The 22,483-nt window shown below is 42.0% G+C and overlaps 1 protein-coding gene across 7 annotated transcripts in view; it reads left to right on the plus strand.

The window, feature by feature from the left end:
* The window catches only part of mlxip (MLX interacting protein), a 65,698-nt gene extending 47,396 nt beyond the window's left edge, over window positions 1–18,302 (plus strand). For 4 of the 7 annotated variants that reach the window (XM_062958681.1, XM_062958684.1, XM_062958686.1 and 1 more), the window contains 6 exons: window positions 2,352–2,476; window positions 2,653–2,760; window positions 7,289–7,419; window positions 8,768–8,891; window positions 10,074–10,203; window positions 12,009–16,877. In XM_062958681.1, coding sequence (XP_062814751.1) covers window positions 2,352–2,476; window positions 2,653–2,760; window positions 7,289–7,419; window positions 8,768–8,891; window positions 10,074–10,203; window positions 12,009–12,130 — 740 coding nt within the window. In that variant the 3' untranslated portion in view covers window positions 12,131–16,877. Of the gene's footprint in view, window positions 1–2,351; window positions 2,477–2,652; window positions 2,761–7,288; window positions 7,420–8,767; window positions 8,892–10,073; window positions 10,204–12,008; window positions 16,878–17,973 lie in introns of those variants that run through there. The other 3 variants (XM_062958682.1, XM_062958683.1, XM_062958685.1) reach the window with 3 other exon arrangements.
* The last annotated feature ends 4,181 nt before the right edge of the window (window positions 18,303–22,483 follow it).

Here is a 22,483-nt window from a genome sequence, read left to right on the forward strand (position 1 = left end):
TGCAGCAGCGCAAAAAGCCAAGACAGTGCTAGGCTGCTTCAGCTGGAACGTATCATTGTGCATATCCGTATCATTGTGCAGTGCTTGAGTTGGCATGGGGTTGGACTAGATGGCTCTGGCAGTCTCATCCAACTCTTAAGATTCAGACATTGATCTTTGCAAAGGCTCAGAGGACATGCAAAGTCCTCCTGGTCCTGTTTTCCAGTCCTTGTTGTTAGCCCTGGGTTCTCCTTGTAATGTGGTTACCTTCTGAGACATTAAATGAGTAAAATGTGTTAAAATCCCTCATTTTTAAAAGGTTTTCTCTTAAACCAATGATGGGCAAGCTTTTGCACTTGGTGTGTCAAAATTCACCAAAAAAACCTAACATGACTTGGGTGGTGTGTCGCTTCGAGAAAAAAACCATAATTTCACAATATTATATAGTTTAAATAACAAAAATATATAATTGTAATATATAACTGTATTTAATAAATCAGAAACTATTTACTACCATTATTTCCATGTACAACAATCTATGGTACCTCTTGCAGTTTCCACGCTGATTTCTCTCTATTGTAGTTTCAATGTAGTCATGAATAATGAATAATATAACAATAATATAATAGTAATAATATAATAATATACTACAATAATAATAGAATAATAATAGAATATATATATGTGTGTGTGTGTGTGTGTGTGTGTAATGTGCATAATTCCCATAGAGTAAACAATAAAACCACTGGACCAAATCACATTAAATTTGGCCACAAAATACATAGTCATCCATATATATATATATATATATATATATATATATATATATATATAAAATTTATAATTACAGACTCTACTGTATTGCGATGTTTGGTGCTAAATTCATACAGTAATTACTACGTAACGTTACCGTGTTTTGGACTACTTTTTCTGCCAATTTGTTGTAAAGCATGATGTTTTTGGTGCTTAATTTGTAAAATCATAACATAATTTGATGTTTAATAGGCTTTTCCTTAATCCCTCCTTATTCAACATTTTTGCTTATCCAACATTCTTCCGGCCCGTTTATGTTGGATAAATGAGACTCTACTGTACCTTTATTTTAATTCATGCACTTTGCACCACTGCCCAGCCTTTTATTATCTTGTTCTTATTTGGCGGTTTTACTTACGGTTATATTGCTGTTAACTGTTGCCGTGACTTGTGTAATTGTTAAATGTTAATGATGTTTTTATTGTGTATGTGTTTTTTAATTTGTTTATTATGGAAATTTGGGCTTGGCCCCATGTTAGCCGCCCCCAGTCCCTGCGGGGTATAAAAATAAAGTTGTTATTATTATTATTATTTTATTATGACACAGCAAACAAGATAGATATGCTGGATTTCATATCACAAAATCACAAGTCGAACACTTCCCAAGTGTCTAGGACTGTGTGATGTATTATTATTATTATTTTATTTTATTTTATTATGACACAGCAAACAAGATAGATATGCTGGATTTCATATCACAAAATCACAAGTTGAACACTTCCCAAGTGTCTAGGACTGTGTGATGTATTATTATTATTATTATTATTATTATTATTATTATTATTTTATTTTATTATGACACAGCAAACAAGATAGACATGCTGGATTTCATATCACAAAATCACAAGTTGAACACTTCCCAAGTGTCTAGGACTGTGTGATGTATTATTATTAGTATTATTATTATTATTTTATTTTATTATGACACAGCAAACAAGTTAGACATGCTGGATTTCATATCACAAAATCACAAGTTGAACACTTCCCAAGTGTCTAGGACTGTGTGATGTATTATTATTATTATTTTATTTTATTATGACACAGCAAACAAGATAGATATGCTGGATTTCATATCACAAAATCACAAGTTGAACACTTCCCAAGTGTCTAGGACTGTGTGATGTATTATTATTATTGTTATTATTATTATTTTATTATGACACAGCAAACAAGATAGACATGCTGGATTTCATATCACAAAATCACAAGTCGAACACTTCCCAAGTGTCTAGGACTGTGTGATGTATTATTATTATTATTATTATTATTATTATTATTTTATTATGACACAGCAAACAAGATAGACATGCTGGATTTCATATCACAAAATCACAAGTCAAACACTTCCCAAGCGTCTAGGACTGTGTGATGTATATTATTATTATTATTATTATTATTATTATTATTATTATTATTATTATTATATTCCTCTGAGGAACCTTAGATCAGAAAAAACTAATAAAACACATTTTGAAGACCAGAATATGAAATCCATCGCCTGCTTGCCCTTTTACTTGTTCCCTCTTGAATTTATTGTTTTTTCTCTTTTATTCCCAAAGGTCGAGACTGTCAACCTTCGGGACAAGCCTCTCCGTGTACTTCGGAACAGAGCCCAAGCCCTCAGTCCCCACAGAACAACTGCTCAGGGAAAACCACAACTGATCCTCAGGTGGTGGTCTTTAAGGTCTGTTTTTTTAAGGCCTGTCCCTTTGCTGTCTCAAGCACCAGGCCAGTTCTTGGATCTCCCCTCTCTTGTCATTTGCCATGACATAACCGTTCAGCCCCATCACCTTACTGATGCTGAATGTGAGGTAGAAATGAAGAAAGTGTTAAAACGAGCCTGCTATTTATTTTCCACAGGCACAGAATCGCAGGATGAAGCATATTTCAGCAGAACAGAAGAGAAGGTTCAACATCAAGATTGGCTTTAGCACCCTCAACAGCTTGGTGTCAACAAGCTCTAAATCGGTAAGTTGGTTTGTAAGGAATTATCTCCCTGTTCCAACTGCACGCTTTCCCTTATTCACTGTAGAGCAGTGATGGCCAACCTATGACACGCGTGTCAGCATTGACACACCTAGCCATTTTTGCTGACACGCTGCTGCATGCAGATTGATTGGATGTCTTTTGTGGCCTAATTTGGTGTGATTTGGTCCAGTGGTTTTCTTGTTTACTCCATGGGAATTATGCACATTACATTTATATATATACTAGCTGTGCCTGGCCACGCTTTGCTGTGGCGTTGTCTGGTGGTGTTGGTGAGAACTTGTTGAGGTAGTGGTGGTATTGAATGTCTGTTGTATGGTTGTCTTTATGTTTAGTATGCATTTGGTTGTTTGTGTACTGTGAAAGTGGTGACGATAGAGGGGGTCTATGTCCCTGTGTAGTATTGTATGGTATACGTTGTCCATGTGTTGTGAATGCTTGGATTGTGTCCTGCTGCATAGTAGAAAGGGTTGGGCTGGATGGCCCTTAGGGGTCTCTCCAAACTCTTGGATTCTATGCTTCTATTATTATTATTATTATTATTATTATTATTATTATTATTATTATTATCATCTTCATCATCTTCATCATCATTATTATGTAGAGGCTCGATGGCCATCTGTCAGGAGTGCTTGGATTGTGTCCTCCTGCATGGTAGAAGGAAGTTGATCTGAATGATCCTTAGGGGCCACTGCAAACCTTAGGATTGTATGATGTTGTTGTTGTTATTATTATTAGTATTAGTATTGAGAGGCTGGGTGGCCATCTGTTGGGAGTGCTTGGATTGTGCCCTGCATGGCAGAATTGGGTTGGACTGGATGGCCTTTAGGGGTGTCTCCTAACTGTCTGATGCTATGATTCGATGTTTATTATTATTATGCAGATATTGGATGGCCATCTGTCAGGAGTGGTTGGATTGTGTCCTCCTCCATGATATAAGGAGACCAAGTGGGCAGAGTTTAGCCTTGTAACTGGCAGCAATTGGATAAAAAACAATTATTTCTCTCCCTCTAATTAGGACTTTATTTTTCTTTTCTTTTTGTTGTATGAACGTAGAGGCATGGATGAGGGATTGTGTTGCCAAGTTTAGTGTTTCTGGGATGTGTAGTTTTGTTGTTTTGTCCTAGGCCGAATTTTTTTTATCCTTTTATTATTATTCTATTATTATTGTAGTATATTATCATATTATTACTATTATATTATTATTAGGAGCTCTGGTGGCAAAGTGCGTTAAAGCGCTGAGCTGCTGAACTTGCAGACCGGGAGCGGCTTGAGCGCCCGCTGTTAGCTCCAGCTTCTGCCAACCTAGCAGTTCGAAAACATGCAAATATGAGTAGATTCATAGGTACTGATCCGGTGGGAAGGTAACGGCACTCCATGCAGTCATGCCAATGGCCACATGACCTTGGAGGTGTCTACGGACAACGCCGGCTCTTCAGCTTAGAAATGGAGATGAGCATCAACCCCCAGAGTCAGACATGACTGGACTTAATGTCAGGGGAAACCTTTACATTTTATTATTATTATATTATTCATTATTCATGACTACATTGAAACTAGAATAGAGAGAAATCAGCATGGAAACTGCAAGAGGTACCATAGATTGTTGTACATGGAAATAATGGTAGTAAATAGTTAGGGTTTATTTAATACAGTTATATATTACAATTATATATTTTTGTTATTGAAACTATACATATTGCGAAATGATGGTTTTTTTCTCGAAGTGACACACCACCCAAGTCATGCTAGGTTTTTTGGTGAATTTTGACACACCAAGCGCAAAAGCTTGCCCATCATTGCTGTAGAGGCTACACTCTTCTTGGTATCTCTATCATTCACTCCATTGGAAAAAAATAGGGTTTGCTGCTTTCCGCACAAAGTCCGGAAACATATCCCGTGCAGATATGGGGCTCACACTCTGTGTGTGTATTGAAATGTATTTATATAGACTAACTTGGGGATCCGGCAATGCTCAGGTTATTTGAAAAGGGAATTTGATGGTTGGATTATTTGTCGGCTGGGTTCAGTGCTCTCTGGATAAGGGTGAACTACAACTCCCATATGCCAAGGTCAATCACCCCCAAACCTTGCCTGTATGCGCAGTTAGCCATGTTGGGTCTGTGTGCCAGGTTTGGTCAAGATTCGACATCAGCTGGGTTCAGTGCTCTTTGGATAAGGGTGAACTACAAATCCCAACATCAAGGTCTATCCCTCCCAAACCCCTCCAGTATTCAAATTTGGGCGTATCAGGTTTATGTTCATCATCATTTGAGTTCCCAATGCTCTCTGGATGTAGGTGAACTACAACTCCCCCAAATCAAGGAGAATTCTCTCCAAAGCCCTCCAGTGTTTTTTGTTGGTCATGGGGGTTCTGTGTGCCAAGTTAGGTCCAGGTCCATTGTTGGTAGGGTTCAGAGTGCTCTTTGATTGCAGGTGAACTATACATCCCAGCACCTACAACTCCCAAATGTCAAGGGCAATTTCCCCCAAAACCTACCAGTATTCAAATTTGGGCATATTGGGTATACATGCCAAGTTTGGTCCAGGTTCATTGTTCCTTTGGTTTCACAGTGCTCTCTGGGTGTGAACTACAATTCCTATGAATCAAGGTCAATTGCCCCCAAACCTGTTCATGGGGGGTTTGTGTCAAATGTGGTTCAGGTCCATTGCTGGTGCGGGGGGGGTCACAGTACTCTGCATCCATATCTATTTATCTAGACATCTCTCTGTATATAGATAATTATATCTGTATAGGATTTGCAAAGACTTGCAAACATGTGAGGTGAAAATTCATATATAAAATAATATATGCACATAGATACAGATATATACAGGTACGTGGAAATCTCTAGATATCTATATGTATATAGGATTTGCAAAGACTTGCAAACATATGAGGGGGAAATTCATATATAAAATAATGTATACACAGATATACAGGTACATGGAAATCTCTAGATATCTATATGTACAGTAGAGTCTCGCTTATCCAACGTAAACAGGCCGGCAGAAAGTTGGATAAGGAAAGATGTTGGATAATAAGGAGGGATTAAGGAAAAGCCTATTAAACATCAAATTAGGTTATGATTTTACAAATTAAGCACCACAACATCATGTTATACAACAAATTTGACAGAAAAAGGAGTTCAATACACAGTAATGCTATGTAGTAATTACTGTATTTACGAATTTAACACCAAAATATCACAATGCATTGAAAACATTGACTACAAAAATGTGTTGGATAATCCAGAACGTTGGATAAGTGAGACTCTACTGTATATAGGATTTGCAAAGACATGCAAACATGTGAGGTGAAAATTCATATATAAAATAATGTATACACATAGATACAGATATACAGGTACATGGAAATCTCTAGATATCTATATGTATATAGGATTTGCAAAGACGTGCAAACTTGTGAGGTGAAAATTCATATATAAAATAATATATACACATAGATAGAGATATACAGGTACATGGAAATCTCTAGATATCTATATGTATATAGGATTTGCAAAGACTTGCAAACATGTGAGAGGGAAATTCGTATATAAAATTAATGTAGATAGATACAAATATAAAGGTACATAGGGATTGCAAAGGCTTGCAGGGGGAAATGCCTATATATCTGTAGCAGAGAGTAACAAATATTTCAGGGGAAAATGCTTTTATAAGATTGATGGGTATATATATATATTCTTCTTCCTGACTTGCAAGGGCTTCTTTCCCTTTTCAAAATAATCCCTTGATTAAGAGCGAGGGAGGCTTTGGAAAAGAAAACACACTGATAAGGGAGGGTAAGGTGAGAGATGAACTCAATTGACAGACCCAGTCTGTTTTTTTGTTTTTTGGTTTTTTTTTAACTGAACACGCCTACCTGTATTTTATAATGTGTTTTATGAATACTGATGTAAGTTAATAATTTTTAACTGATTTATATGGCACTGTACAATTTTTATATATGCGTTTTATTGTAAGCCGCCCTGGGTCCCCTGTTGGGTGAGAAGGGCGGGATATAAATATTGTAATAAAATAAATAATATAAGATTAATGGGTATATATATATTCTTTTTCCTGACTTGCAAGGGCTTCCCTTTTTAAAACATTCCCTTAGTTAAGAGCAAGGGAGGCTTTGGAAAAGAAAACACACTGATAAGGGAGGGTAAGAGAGAAATAGATCATATATTGCAAGCAATGGCCTCCAGGCTCCGCAAGTGGAGGCTTTTTCAGCTCATAAAAGGGCAGAAAAACTCAGCTTATCTTCGAGTATATACGGTATATATTTTTTCAGCCACACTTGGGGGAGTGGATCTGAATATGGACATATTCTTTCAGTGGGTCTTTGTCCTTTTATTTTCACAATAACCTTGTGAAGTAGCTTGGGCTGGAAGAGTGAATAAGTGGCTCAATCACCCAGGAAGCCAGATTGAGAGCCAAGTCCTTCTGGTACTAGTCTTGTGCTCTTCTCATTGGCGCACTTGCATCCTTTGTGTGTCTACAGCAGATCAGCCATGTCCTCACGCTCCAGAAGACAGTGGAGTACATTGCAAAGCTGCAGCAGGAGAGGTCCCAGATGCAAGAGGAGGCCAAGCGTCTCCGAGAAGAAATCGAGGAGCTGAACGCCACCATCATGTGAGGGGTCCAACTTTACATTGACATATCTCGCTCTCCTCTATCGCTCTCTAAAGCATTGTAGACCCAACAGAAGCTAGTTTCCAGAAATAGTTGAAATAACAGTAAATAGGAAATCATCAAGCATAGCAAAGAAGGAATGTTTTCATTTTTATTAAAGTACTAACTGTGCCCGGCCATGCGTTGCTGTGGCGTAGTCCTAAGTGGGGTTTTCTTTGTGGCATTCACGGTGGCCTAGAAAGGATTCCCTTAGGTATGCTGTATAAAATGCACACTGAAGTGGATTATATGGCAGTGTGGAGTCAAGATAATCCAGTTCAAAGCAGATAATATGAGATTATAAATGGGTAATATAGCTGTGTGGAAGGGCCTTGAGTCTACACTACCATATAATCCAGTTCAAATCAGATAATCTGTATTTTATAGGCAGTGTGGAAGAGGCCTAAGTGAGGCCTAACTCTGCCTGTCCCCTGGGCTGAGTGGGTTGCTAGGAGACCAAGTGGGCGGAGCTTAGCCTTCTAACTGGCAGCAATTGGATAAAAACAATTCTTCCTCTCCCTCTAATTAGGAATTTATTTTTCTTTTCTTTTTGTTGTATGAACGTAGAGGCATGGATGAGGGGTTGTGCTGCCAAGTTTAGTGTTTCTGGGATGTGTAGTTTTGTTGTTTTGTCCTAGGCCGAAATTTCATTACCTTTTTATATACAGTAGAGTCTCACTTATCCAAGCCTCTGGATTATCCAAGCCATTTTTGTAGTCAATATTTTCAATATATCGTGATATTTTGGTGGTAAATTCGTAAATACAGTAATTACTACGTAGCATTACTGCATATTGAACTACTTTTTCTGTCAAATTTGTTGTATAACATGATGTTTTGGTGCTTAATTTGTAAAATCATAACCTAATTTGATGTTTAATAAGCTTTTCCTTAATCCCTCCTTATTATCCAAGATATTCGCTTATCCAAGCTTTTGCTGGCCTGTTTAGCTTGGATAAGTGAGACTCTACTGTATATAGATTACTATTGTTATTGTTATTTTTATATTTATTTATACCCTGCCTTATCTCTCCCAACAGAGACTCAAAAGGGCTTAACATAAAAACATTAGCACACAATTCAAAATATACAAATATAGTAGAGTCTCACTTATCCAACATTCACTTATCCAACATTCTGTATTATCCAATGCAGTTTGCCTTTTAGTAGTCAATATTTTTGTAGTCAACTTCAGGAATTGCCATCATCATCAATTAGATAGGTCAAAATGGAAGCAGTCAGCAGGGCTTTCTTAAACAAAGATAAGATTGAGACATGTGTTGATTTTTGCTTTTTTCTCGTCCTCCAGCTCTTGTCAGCAGCAGCTGCCTGTCACAGGGGTCCCCATCACGCGGCAGAGATTTGATCAGATGCGGAATATGTTTGCAGAATACGTCCGAAACCGGACCTTGCAGAATTGGAAGTTTTGGATTGTATCCTTTTTCTCCTGCTGTGTATAAACTCGGAAGCAGGATGTCTTCTCCTTTGAAAATCTACTTTGTTCCCCATCTATCATTCTGGCTTCAGTCACCTCGTCTTTACACTATTTATATGGTGCACCTTACCCAGTCTACTTTTACAACCTCTCCGTTTTAATCCATGTTTTTATTAGTTCTTGTCATTTGTTTTTATTGGCTAATGTTTAAATTTTTATAATTGTGCATGTCTTTTGTCTATTGTTGTGTTTTATATTGCTATTGTTTTTATTTGGGCTTGGCCCCATGTAAGCCGCCCTGAGTGCCCTTTGGGGAGATAGAGGCGGGGTATAAAAATAAAGTTATTATTATTATTATATTCTATTTTCAGGCTTTAAATGGTGTTGTATTGATTTTACTGTAAACCACTTTGGATCTCTATTTTTTTAGAGAGAAAAAGTGGGATATAAATAAAAATATGAATTAAAAAATAAATAAATAAATAAAAATATTATATTATAATATTATTATATTATATTATAATAAAAATAAATAATAAAAAATATTAATTAAAAATTAGGAATTTAAATAGGCATGAGGCTGTCCAGCCCCAGGAGGTTATAGATTATTTATTATTTATTGGCTTGGATATTGGCGTTGTCTGAGTTGAAAAAATCAGTTTTTTAATGGTACAAAGTGCATAAGGTTGTGAGTGAACTTCAACTGACATCATGCTAGGTTTTTCTCCAGAAACTCAGTTTGTGATGTTGGGCAAGTTTGCTCTACTAGATGCATCATGGGTGGGGTTGAGTGTGCTCTAGGGTAAACTACAACTCCCACTCTGGTGAGTCAGTCCCCTCCAACCCCTCCAGTAGGTTGAGTTAGTCATGGGGGTCCTGGGTGCCAAGTTTGGTCCAGGTCCATCATCGGTATAGGTTACAGTTTCCCTGGTTGCAGGTGAACTACAACTCCCAGAAAGGAAGATCAGTTCCCCCAAACTCCTCCAGTAATCAAATTTTGGCATGTCAGATCTGTGTGCCAAGTTTGGTCCGCTCTGGGTGTAGGTGAACTACAATTCCTATAAATCCCTCCAAAGACATCCAATATTTTCTTCTAGTTCTGATCAGTTTTGTCATGTCGTTCATGCAGAAATGTCAGTCCGTATGTTTGGTTTTCTTCCTTAACCCAATAACTCTGCAGTTCAGCATTATCATTAACCCCTTGTTTGAAACATTCAATGAAATGGTGTCCACGACCAGCTTAGAGGAGCTGAACCAGACGGCGTTGGCCTGGGTCGACCAGCACTGCTCCCTGCCTGTTCTGCGGCCCAGTAAGTAGGAGACCACTCTTGGGGGTCGAAATCCCAGAGGGATTCATGTATTTCCTTTCGGAATATCGTAGCACGCAAATACTCTGTACGTTTTTCCGGATTTGTTTTCCTCTCTCATATGGACAGAACCCATTCTGTGTGTTAGATGTGTAAAGCACCTACGCTCTACTGCTGACCTTTGCTGTTCTGGAGAGTTATAGTAATAGATGATCCAGACAATAATAATAATAATAATAATAATAATAATAATAATAATAATAATAATAATAATAATGCTGTATTTCTTCAATTGTAAGACGTCGTTGGTTGTAAGGCAGACCCTAATTTCAGTACCACCAAAAATAATACAGTAGAGTCTCACTTATCCAAGCTAAACAGGCCGGCAGAAGCTTGGATAAGAGAATATGTTGGATAATAAGGAGGGATTAAGGGAAAAGCCTATTAAACATCAAATTAGGTTATGAATGTACAAATTAAGCACCAAAACATCATGTTTAACAACAAATTTGATAGGAAAAGCAGTTCAATACGCAGTAATGTTATGTTGTAATTACTGTATTTACAAATTTAGCACCAAAATATCACGATATATTGAAAACATTGACTACAAAAATGGCTTGGATAATCCAGAAGCTTGGATAAGCGAGGCTTGGATTAGTAAGACTCTACTGTATTATTATTATTATATATAAGGTGTAAGACAGACCGACTACAAAATGGAGTTCTGAGTCTGAACATGCTCAGTACAATCACATGTAGAGGTATAAAGAGGTATAGTCAAACTGGCAAATCAACATACACATAGAATACCGGTTAGCAAATATATTTATTTACTTATTTATTTACAGTATTTATATTCCGCCCTTCTTTCTCACCTCAAAGGGGACTCAAGGCGGATCACATTATATACATATAGGGCAAACAGTCAATGCCCATATACACATAGAACCGAGACAGAGACAGACGCAGAGGCAATTTAATATAATAATAATATAATGTAATACAATATAGTAATAATAATACACTATTATAATTGTACTAGCTGTGCCCAGCCACGCGTTGCTGTGGCGAAGTATGGTGTTATGGGAAATAAACTATTGAGGAATTGGTGGTAGTTAAGGTAAAGGGTAAAGGTTTTCCCCTGACATTAAGTCCATTATACATGGGTTATATAGTTGTGTGGAAGGGCCTTGAGTCTACACTGCCATATAATCCAGTTAAAATCAGATAATCTGTATTTTATAGGCAGTGTGGAAGAGGCCTAAGTGAGGCCTAACTCTGCCTGTCCCCTGGGCTGAGTGGGTTGCTAGGCGGAGCTTAGCCTTCTAACTGGCAGCAATTGGATAAAAACAATTATTCCTCTCCCTCTAATTAGGACTTTGTTTTTCTTTTCTTTTTGTTGTATGAACGTAAAGGCATGGATGATGGGTTGTGGTGCCAAGTTTAGTGTTTCTGAGATGTGTAGTTTTGTTGTTTTGTCCTAGGCCGAAATTTCATTACCCTTTTATATATATAGATATTTATATACATTAACCAATAAATAATGAAAGGCTTGGGAGGTTGCTATTTCCAATACAACATTCTGTATAATGGATAAAATTAGTTGTATCTTCCTTTATGTTGGAAATGTCAGAATTGAGCAGAATGCTCTTATGATGCACTTCCTCTGAAATCTGTCCCATAGCTCCAAATCTGATTTTTCTCTCCGTGGCATCTTTGCTGGCATTCTGTCGCGCTTCTGTGACTTCTTTTGAGAATCCCAAGTAATTGACGTGCCGTTGTTTTTGCCTCTTTTGTCACTCCAGTGGTTCTGAGCACGCTCCGTCACTTAAGCATTACCACCTCCATTCTTTCCGAGCCCTCCCGCTTGCCGGAGCAAGCCACCGATGCCGTGATCAAGTCCAACAAAACCGCGGGGGAAACCTAACCCAAGGTGACGGAGATCAGCTCTTCGGATGTCCGAGCCTTATCGGGACTTGGCAAGCTCCTTGCGGGCGATGTGCCTCTTGCGTAGGACCTTGGCATTGAGTGGAGAGGTTGGCAAAGGGGGGTGAGAGGAGAAGCGGAGGGACGGGCCACGGACCCGGTGTGGCTTGGGTCAAAAGGGAAAGCCAACTCAGGTAAACAGGCAGGGCGGTCCACCCGCACCAAGCAATAGAAGCACTCCATCAATGCAACCTCTTGAAATATGCAGTGCTAGTGTTTTGATTTTTTTCCCCGGCAACCTAACCTCAGACGTCAAGGGCTTGTAGACAAAGGACAGACACACCACAAGCTCACTCCTGACTTGAGGAAATCTAACACGCTTTCTGTTTGATGCTCATATGACTTTGCCATGCTAGGAAATGCCTCCTAGAATGATGGTTGGTTTTAGCCATCTAGGTAGCCGTGCCGTTTGGGCCTCATGCCCCGCAAGCCATGGGAGCATAGAATCGTAGAGTTGGAAGAGACCTCACGGGCCATCCAGTCCAACCCCCTGCAAGAAGCAGGAAAAATCATGTCTGTTAGGAATTAATATCAGCCAAGGGCAGGAGAAGGGATTTGTGCCGGGGAAGGCAGTGCTTTGGGAGGGAATTCAGGAGCCACCTCGCTCTCCAAGGCTGACTTCACAGCTCTCGATGAATCTAGCAATAGGGCTTTCGCTCAGTCAAGAAAAACTTCAGTTGGTTTAGCCCAGTGGTTCCCAAACTTATTTGGCCTGCCGCCCCCTTTCCAGAAAAAATATGACTCAGCACCCCCTGGAAAGGGGGGGGCGTGGCTTAGAGGGGTGGGTGTGGCTCCTGCTCAAGAGGGCGGGGCTGAGCCTCTCCCCTAGTCAAAGACGCAGGGCTGCGAGGGGGAGGGGGCGGGGCCACAAATGGGCGGCCAGGACTGGGATGGGCGGAGCTACGAGCTCTGAGGCAGGGCTGAGCTTCTATCCCTCTCTTGCGGCGATTGCCAGGACACAGGGCGGGGCTAGAGGAGGGGGCGGGGCCTCTATACCCACCTCTGTGCTCTAACAAGCGCCTCAGGGGAGGTATACAGAGGCTCTTGGGAAGAGGCCTAGCCCTGTCCTTTAGTCCTAAAAGGCCTCCCAGGAGAGGTATAGAGGCTCAGCCCTGTCTTGGGCTCTTGGAAGGAGGCCCCGCCCCCTTCCCTAGCTCCACCCTCTGTGTCCCAAGAAGTGCCTCAGGAGAGGTATAGATCCTCAGCCCTCTCTCAGGCTCTTGGGAAGAGGCCCCGCCCCTAGCCCCGCCCTTTAGTCCTAAATGGACTCCCAGGAGAGGTATAGAGGCTCAGTCCTATCTCATGCTCTTGGGAAGAGGCTTCGTCCACTCCTCTAGCTCCGCCCCCTGTGTCCTAACAGGCGCCTCAGGTGCTCAGCCCTGTCTCCGGCACTTGGGAAAAGGCCCTGCCCCTCCCCTGGCCCTGGCCTTGCCCCTTTGGGAATCACTGGTTTAGCCAGTTGCCTTCATTTGCCTGACTGAACCAATAGTCCTGAATGCAGGAAAGGTATTTCCTGTCTTGTTGAAGGCTTTCATGGGTTGTTGTGTGTTTTCCGGGCTGTATGGCCATGTTCCAGAAGCATTCTCTCCTGACGTTTCGCCCACATCTATGGCAGCCATCCTCACTCACAACCTCTGAGGATGCCTGCCATAGATGTGGGCGAAACGTCAGGAAAGAATGCTTCTGGAACATGGCCATACAGCCCGGAAAACACACAACAACCCAAGGTATTTCCTGCTTTCCTTTCATAGGGATGTCCCAGGCGTCATTTTGGAAACCGCATTCCCTCCTTTGTCTTGGAGGGAACGGAGAAATGCTTCCTGCGATCACGCTTGCCTTTTACAGTTTTTACAAGCTGGCATGCATTTGTTTGTTCACACATTTGTACATATGTATTGTATGTATGTAATTGACAGGGATGTAAATCCCTCCCGCTCCCCACCCACACCTCAATAATCATGCTTTCTCTCCATCAGTTTAATTTAACCCATGAATTCATCAAACATGACATCTTCTAGTTTCGTAGCAGCTCCACTTAGTAGTTGCTATTATACCCGTTCCTATTTTCAGCTCCATTTGATCCGTTGAGTGTGTTCAAAATAGTCTGCAGATGACTATCCTGATACTGTGAATCCAACATATTTCCTAACTTTTAATTCTTCCAGTTGTCTTTGTGCTTTGCTTTTTGTTCCAGACTCACTTCAAAACCAAACCAGGAGTGTTGTGTTTGGAAAACTGCGCTGTTCCTTCTTCCCACGCTCCTTCCTGGGTTTCACAGACACTGGTACTTTCTACCTGATGTTCTCCGTCTTTGGAGATCCAGCTTTCTCAGGTCACCTTGAGCAGGGATCTTAGCCACCCTGCCTCTGTAGCCACAGCTAGGCACATAACAATGCAACATTTTCTTCTCTCGGGGAAATATTTCGGTGCATGGACATATTTTTAGGAACATAAAAGGATCCATGCTAGGTGTCCTTCAACAGCACTCTTGTTCATGTTGCCCAACAACTGCTATTCAGAGATCGCTTCTCATTCTGGAAATAATGCATAGGCAATGGCATTGTGTGTAGCTAGTAGCCTTATACTTGTTCAGTCCCTCTTTACAACCATCCAAATGGGTTGTCGTTGCTTCATCTAGAGCAGTGGTTCCCAAACTATTTGGCCTGCCGCCCCCTTTCCAGAAAAAAGATGACAGTGCCCCCTGGAAAGGCGGGCGTGGCTTAGAGGGGTGGGTGTGGCTCCTGCTCAAGAGGGCGGGGCTGAGCCTCTCCCCTAGTCCAAGATGCAGGGCTGGGAGGGGGAGGTGGGCGGGTTCACAAATGGGCAGCCAGGACTGCGATGGGCGGAGTTACGAGCTCTGAGGTAGGGCTGAGCTTCTATCCCTGTCCTGGACACGGGCCGGGGCCTTTTCCCAAGTGCCTGATGGGGCTGAACCTCTATACCCCGCCCCCATGTTCTAACAAGCGCCGCAGGGGAGGTATATAGAGGCTCAGCCCTATCTCGGGCTCTTGGAAGGAGGCCCCGCCCCCTTCCCTAGCCCCACCCTTTAGTCCTAAAAGGCCTCTCAGGAGAGGTATAGAAGCTCAGCCCTATCTCAGGCTCTTGGAAGGAGGCCCCACCCCCTTCCCTAGCCCCACCCTTTAGTCCTAAAAGGCCTCAGGAGAGGTATAGAGGCTCAGCCCTATCTCGGGCTCTTGTAAGGAGGCCCTGCCCCTTTCCCTAGCCCCACCCTTTAGTCCTAAAAGGCCTCTCAGGAGAAGTATAGAGGCTCAGCCCTATCTCGGGCTCTTGGAATGAGGCCCCGCCCCCTTCCCTAGCTCCACCCTCTGTGTCCCAACAAGCGCCTCAGGAGAGGTATAGAAGCTCAGCCCTATCTCAGGCTCTTGGAAGGAGGCCCCACCCCCTTCCCTAGCCCTGCCTTTTAGTCCTAAAAGGCCTCTCAGGAGAGGTATAGAGGCACAGCCCTATCTCAGGCTCTTGGAAGGAGGCCCCGCCCCCTTCCCTAGCCCCACCCTTTAGTCCTAAAAGGCCTCAGGAGAGGTATAGAGGCTCAGCCCTATCTCGGGCTCTTGTAAGGAGGCCCTGCCCCTTTCCCTAGCCCCACCCTTTAGTCCTAAAAGGCCTCTCAGGAGAAGTATAGAGGCTCAGCCCTATCTCGGGCTCTTGGAATGAGGCCCCGCCCCCTTCCCTAGCTCCACCCTCTGTGTCCCAACAAGCGCCTCAGGAGAGGTATAGATGCTCAGCCCTGTCTCGGGCTCTTGGGAAGAAGCCACGTCCACTCCTCTAGCTCCGCCCCTGTGTCCTAATAGGTGCCATCACCACCCCCTGAATTGCTGCAGCGCCCACCAGGGGGCGGTAGCGCCCACTTTGGGAATCACTGCTATTCAGTATGTTAACGTAGCATTCAGTAGCCAATTTTTTAAAAAAATGCTTAATATTCCTTGTGTTTGAACTGTAGCCGAACTACCGTATCTCTCAAGCATTTGATGACAAGAGAGAGGTGGAGGTCTGCCTTTCTGAGCAGTTTTCTACAGGTGCTACGAAAACGTGGTGTTAGCTTTATTTTCAGAAGAAGGAGCTGCCTGTTCGGTCTAGCAATTCGGTCTAGATTTCGGTCTAGCAATTCTCGGAAAGAATTTCACTTCAGGGAAAATCTGACAAAGGAACGAAAATGCTTCCGTAAAATACAGCAAATGCATTCAGTAACACACGATATACCTCTATGGCATGTACTTGTTCACCTGTTTTTCCGTGCGGCACTTTTTAGGTGCCTAGTTGACAAGCAGCCGAGACATTATAGCCTTTGTCCTGACTTACACTCCTCCTTAAGTCACAGAAGACACATTTCTGGGAGACCTCTTGCCTTGTCACTATCCCAGCTCACCTCGATCCTCACCACGTTCACTCCTATGTCATCTCCAAAGAGAATTGAATGTATTCCTTTCCCACAAGCGAGCATCTTTAACCTTGTATCACACTCGTCATAATAAGCTGTACTTCACAACTCGGCTGTTGTTTTTTATCCGCTGAGTAAATGGAGAAAATCATCAGCAAAAGGCATGATTCTGTCTGGCTTTGTAACGTTGCCATTCGTGTACAGCAGTGGTTTTGCATCCGATCACACCGTGTATCTCGACGGCAACCTTAAATATGCATTTTCCTTCAATAAATGATATTGGAATTTCAAATGTGCACCCCTCCTCTCTTTCTTTGTATCTTTATTATTATTTTTTTTCCATCTGCAAATGATGAAGCTTGTACAATAAATGGGTTTTGTTTCATCTTTTTTTCTGTTTTGGAAATTTGGAGACTTGACAGACATTTGTTGCGGCTTTGTAAAGACTTCAGTTGCATGATAAAAAAACACTCTTGAGTTGATTGCTTTCATTAGTGCAATCACGTTGTTGTTTTTTTTACAATTGCAACCAAAATAAATACTATTTTCGGACAGAAACTGAGCCTGGTCTAGCATGTGCATTTTCAGTGAACTTGTATCTTGCATTAGAACCTTGTCATATCTGAACCTTCAAAGCTTGCTACTAAAATACGGAAAACCAAATACAGTAGAATCTCACTTATCCAACGTTCTGGATTATCCAACGCATTTTTGTAGTCAATATAACGTGATATTTTGGTGCTCAGTTTGTAAATACTCATAATGTGCACCTTGCTTATCCACTATTGCAACCTCATTGTTTTTAATTTGATGTTTTAATTCTGTGTTGTGTTTTTTCACCTATTGTGTATATTTTATTATTGGTTTTTGTTTTTGTCCTTTGATGTTTCATATTTTATCATTGCTTGTATTTTGATTTTGCTGTAAGCCGCTCCGAGTCCCCTTCGGGGAGATGGAGGCGGGATATAAATAAACTTATTATTATTATTAAATACAGTAATTACTACATAGCATTACTGCGTATTGAACTACTTTTTCTCTACATAGCATTACTGCGTATTGAACTACTTTTTCTGTCAAATTTGTTGTATAACATGATGTTTTGGTGCTTAATTTGTAAAATCACAACTTAATTTGATGTTTAATCGGCTTTTCCTTAATCCTTATTATCCAACAAATTCATTTATCCAATGTTTTGCCAGCCCGTTTATGTTGGATAAGTGAGACTCTACTGTAGAACATTTTGGCCTATTTTCAAAAATAGGAAGCAAATGTTTGTGTATTCTGTGTATTTGTTGTCAAATATTTTCAATGTGTTGAATAGAGGTGTGCATGGTATTCGTTTTCTCCCATTTCATTTGTTCTTTAATTCCTTTTGTTTTGGGCAGGAGCACGAAATGAGACACCCACCCAACTAAAATTAGCTTGGAATGAAAGAAAGTGGGAGCAGGTACAGTTTAGTGGCGTGCATTCAGGTAAAAGCTTGTCCCGTTTCATTTCCAACTTTTGTTGCGGGGCTCGATCCATTTTTGGTAAGCCTCCCAAAATTGGGAGGGTTGTTTTGTTTCGGGGGCTGATGGGGCTGAACCTCTATACCCAGCCCCTGTGTTCTAACAGGCGCCTCAGGAGGTATACAGAAACTCAGCCCTGTCTCATGCTCTTGGGAAGAGGCTCTGCCCCTGCCCCTAGCCCCGCCCTTTAGTCCTAAAAGACCTCTCAGGAGAGGTATAGAGGCTCAGCCCTGTCTTGGGCTCTTGGGAAGAGGCCCCGCCCCCCACCCCAGCCCCGCCCTTTAGTCCTAAAAGGCCTCTCAGGAGAGGTATAGAGGCTCAGCCCTATCTCGGGCTCTTGGGAAGAGGCCCCGCGCCCACCCCTAGCCCCGCCCTTTAGTCCTAAAAGGCCTCTCAGGAGAGGTATAGAGGCTCAGCCCTGTCTTGGGCTCTTGGGAAGAGGCCCCGCCCCCCACCCCAGCCCCGCCCTTTAGTCCTAAAAGGCCTCTCAGGAGAGGTATAGAGGCTCAGCCCTATCTCGGGCTCTTGGGAAGAGGCCCCGCGCCCACCCCTAGCCCCGCCCTTTAGTCCTAAAAGGCCTCTCAGGAGAGGTATAGAGGCTCAGCCCTGTCTCGGGCTCTTGGGAAGAGGCCCCACCCCCCACCCCAGCCCCGCCCTTTAGTCCTAAAAGGCCTCTCAGGAGAGGTATAGAGGCTCAGCCCTGTCTCAGGCTCTTGGAAGGAGGCCCCGCCCCCTTCCCTAGCTCCGCCCTCTGTGTCCCAACAAATGCCTCAGGAGAGGTATAGATGCTCAGCCCTGTCTCGGGCTCTTGGAAGGAGGCCCCGCCCTCTTCCCCAGCCCCACCCTTTAGTCCTAAAAGGCCTCTCAGGAGAGGTATAGAGGCTCAGCCCTATCTCGGGCTCTTGGGAAGAGGCCCCGCGCCCACCCCTAGCCCTGCCCTTTAGTCCTAAAAGGCCTCTCAGGAGAGGTATAGAGGCTCAGCCCTATCTCGGGCTCTTGGGAAGAGGCCCCACGCCCACCTCTAGCCCCGCCCTTTAGTCCTAAAAGGCCTCTCAGGAGAGGTATAGAGGCTCAGCCCTGTCTCGGGCTCTTGGGAAGAGGCCCCGCGCCCACCCCTAGCCCACCCTTTAGTCCTAAAAGGCCTCTCAGGAGAGATATAGAGGCTCAGCCCTGTCTCGGGCTCTTGGGAAGAGGCCCCGCGCCCACCCCTAGCCCACCCTTTAGTCCTAAAAGGCCTCTCAGGAGAGGTATAGAGGCTCAGCCCTGTCTCGGGCTCTTGGAAGGAGGCCCCGCCCCCATCCCTAGCCCCGCCCTTTAGTCCTAAAAGGCCTCTCAGGAGAGGTATAGAGGCTCAGCCCTGTCTCGGGCTCTTGGGAAGAGGCCCCGCCCTCTGTGTCCTAACAAGCACTTCAGGAGAGGTATAGAGGCTCAGCCCTGTCTTGGGCTCTTGGGAAGAAGCCACGCCCACTCCTCTAGCTCCGCCCCCTGTGTGTCCTAACAGGCGCAATAGGTGCTCAGTCCTGTCTCCGCCACTTGGGAAGAGGCCCCGCCCCTCTCCTGGCCCCGCCCCCATGCCCTAATAGGTGCCATCACCGCCCCCCAAATCCTTGCCAAACATTATGGGAAGGGTTGGGAAACAGAAATAGGAAAAACAAAATTTTCATTTTTTCGGATGCAGAACGAAAACGCCCATTCAGAAAATTGGACATTTTCAGAAGGCGCGCGAAAAACTAAAATGTGGACTTACTAGAAACGGATAGCGATTCTATACAAATGCACATGTCTAGTGTTGGACCCATTCCTTCAACAACCAACCCCCCCCCCCCCCCAAATGGCACTGAATAAAAAAAGTCCCAACACCAATGTGATGCTCATAAACTTTATTTTTATCTGGTCTTTAATATGTAGACGCCAAATGTCAAGTTGTACTCTAAGCGTCCTTTTTATATCATGATTATTTACTCCCGCCCGCACAAAAAAAGTTGAAGTAAACTTTAAAAAAATAAGAAATACTTGGTATTTTATAGATAGATTAAAATGTATGATCTTTGTCCCTAAGATCCACAAAGTACATACAGTAGAGTCTCGCTTATCCAAGGTTCTGGATTATCTAACGCATTTTTGTAGTCAATGTTTTCAATACATCATGATGTTTTGATGCTAAATTCGCAAATACAGTAATTACTACATAGCATTACTGTGTATTGAACTACTTTTTCTGTCCAGTTTGTTGTTATTATGTTTTAGTGCTTAATTTGTAAAATCATAACTTAATTTGATGTGTAATAGGCTTTTCCTTAATTCTTCCTTATTATCCAACATATTCGCTTATCCAACGTTCTGCTGGCCTGCATATGTTGGATAAGTGAGACTCAACTGTACTGTAATTACTACAGAGCATTACTGCGTATTGAACTACTTTTTCTGTCAAATTTGTTGTTAAACATTATGTTTTAGTGCTTAATTTGTAAAATCATAACCTAATTTGATGTTTAATCGGCTTTTCCTTAATCCCTCCTTATTATCCAACATATTTGCTTATTCAACGTTTATGTTGGATAAGTGAGACTCTACTGTAATTGCTGGTGCTCTACCTTTCTTATACGATGGCATTTCCTATTGAACACATTGAATAAATATTAAATAAATATGACGAAAACATACTGAATATCAAAAATATATAAGAATACAATTTCAAAATTCTATATGCCTGTATTCACATATGAAATTGTGTTAAATAGATAGATAGATAGATATTAAATAGAATAAATATTTAATTCCATAGCCATTGGACTCCTAGAGCTGTCTTCTCAATGCATGTTTTCCTCGGATCCAATCCTGTCTGATTCAGTGGAACGTGGTAAGTGTGTTGTCTTCTTATGACACTGATCATTAGTTTTCTCTGCACAATTCTTATACTTTCTGAAAGCATTGTAAAACATTATTTTCCTTGGGAACGTGTCCGGTGGTGGGCGAGGAAGACGTGGAAGGCGAGCTAGGGGCTTGTCATGATGTTGAGTTTCCAGGATTTTGGAGATGATGGTCACCAAGGTTGTTTTGTGGTCTTGATTCATAATGTCATCGCTGAGGAAGCTGTTGAAGTCTTCAAAGACTCCTTCAAAGAATTGGAGGTTTTTACAGATTTTATGGCAGCCAGAGAATGTGCAGTTAGGCAATCCTGGAACTTCTGCAGTGTAGTAATGAGTTTCATTGGCAATGATGCCTGTGGCCTTTGCCTGTCCAGGGGGAAAGGAGACATCCATTTGTTAACACAAACTTGAGTGATTTGTACACATAATAGTGAAAATATGTATGTGTGTGTGTGGCTGGGATGTCCACTTTCATAGACAAGCTCCCACTTCCACTACATGAGAGACACCAATGATGTTGTAGGTTATAGTGAGCGCCGTGAACATGTCCAAGAGGCCTGCCAATGTCTTCCACAAACACAACACTGCCCACCACCCAAGTGAATGCTTCATACAGGTCATTTTCAGCCTAGATTTTCTGTTTTTCCTCCACCACGGACATCCCAGTGTCTCCTACTGATGTGGAATTTGCATGGCCCCGCCCACTGCCTCTCCCTTAACCCTTTCCTATTCTTTACTATGCCACACAGCAAACAGAGTTATTGATTAGCAACTGAACAGACTAGAGAGGTTTGGAGAGATAATAATAGAATGATTATATATATCTATATATATAAAAGGGTAATGAAATTTCGGCCTAGGACAAAACAACAAAACTGTACATCCCAGAAACACTAAACTTGGCAGCACAACCCCTCATCCATGCCTCTACGTCAGGGGTCCTCAAACTTTTTAAGCAGGGGACCGGTCCACATTTCTTCAGACTGTTGAGGGGCCAAATTATCATTTGAAAAAGAAATACAGTAGAGTCTCACTTATCCAACACTCGCTTATCCAACGTTCTGGATTATCCAACGCATTTTTGTAGTCAATGTTTTCAATATATCGTGATATTTTGGTGCTAAATTCATAAATAAAGTAATTACAACATAACATTACTGCGTATTGAACTACTTTCACTGTCAAATTTGTTTTATAACATGATGTTTTGGTGCTTAATTTGTAAAATCATAACCTAATTTGATGTTTAATAGGCTTTTCCTTAATCCCTCCTTATTATCCAACATATTCGCTTATCCAACATTCTGCCAGCCCGTTTATGTTGGATAAGTGAGACTCTACTGTACGAACAAATCCCTATGCACACTGCACATGTCTTATTTGTAGTGCAAAACAACAACAACAATGAAAGAACAATAAAATATTTTAAAATGAAAACAGTTTTAACCAACATAAACCTATCAGGCCAATGAGATAGTCAAGTTAATTAGGATTGTTGTTGTTGTTGTTGTTGTGTG

The sequence above is a fragment of the Anolis carolinensis genome, chromosome X (genome assembly GCF_035594765.1).
Source record: "Anolis carolinensis isolate JA03-04 chromosome X, rAnoCar3.1.pri, whole genome shotgun sequence".
Taxonomy (NCBI): Eukaryota; Metazoa; Chordata; class Lepidosauria; order Squamata; family Dactyloidae; genus Anolis; species Anolis carolinensis.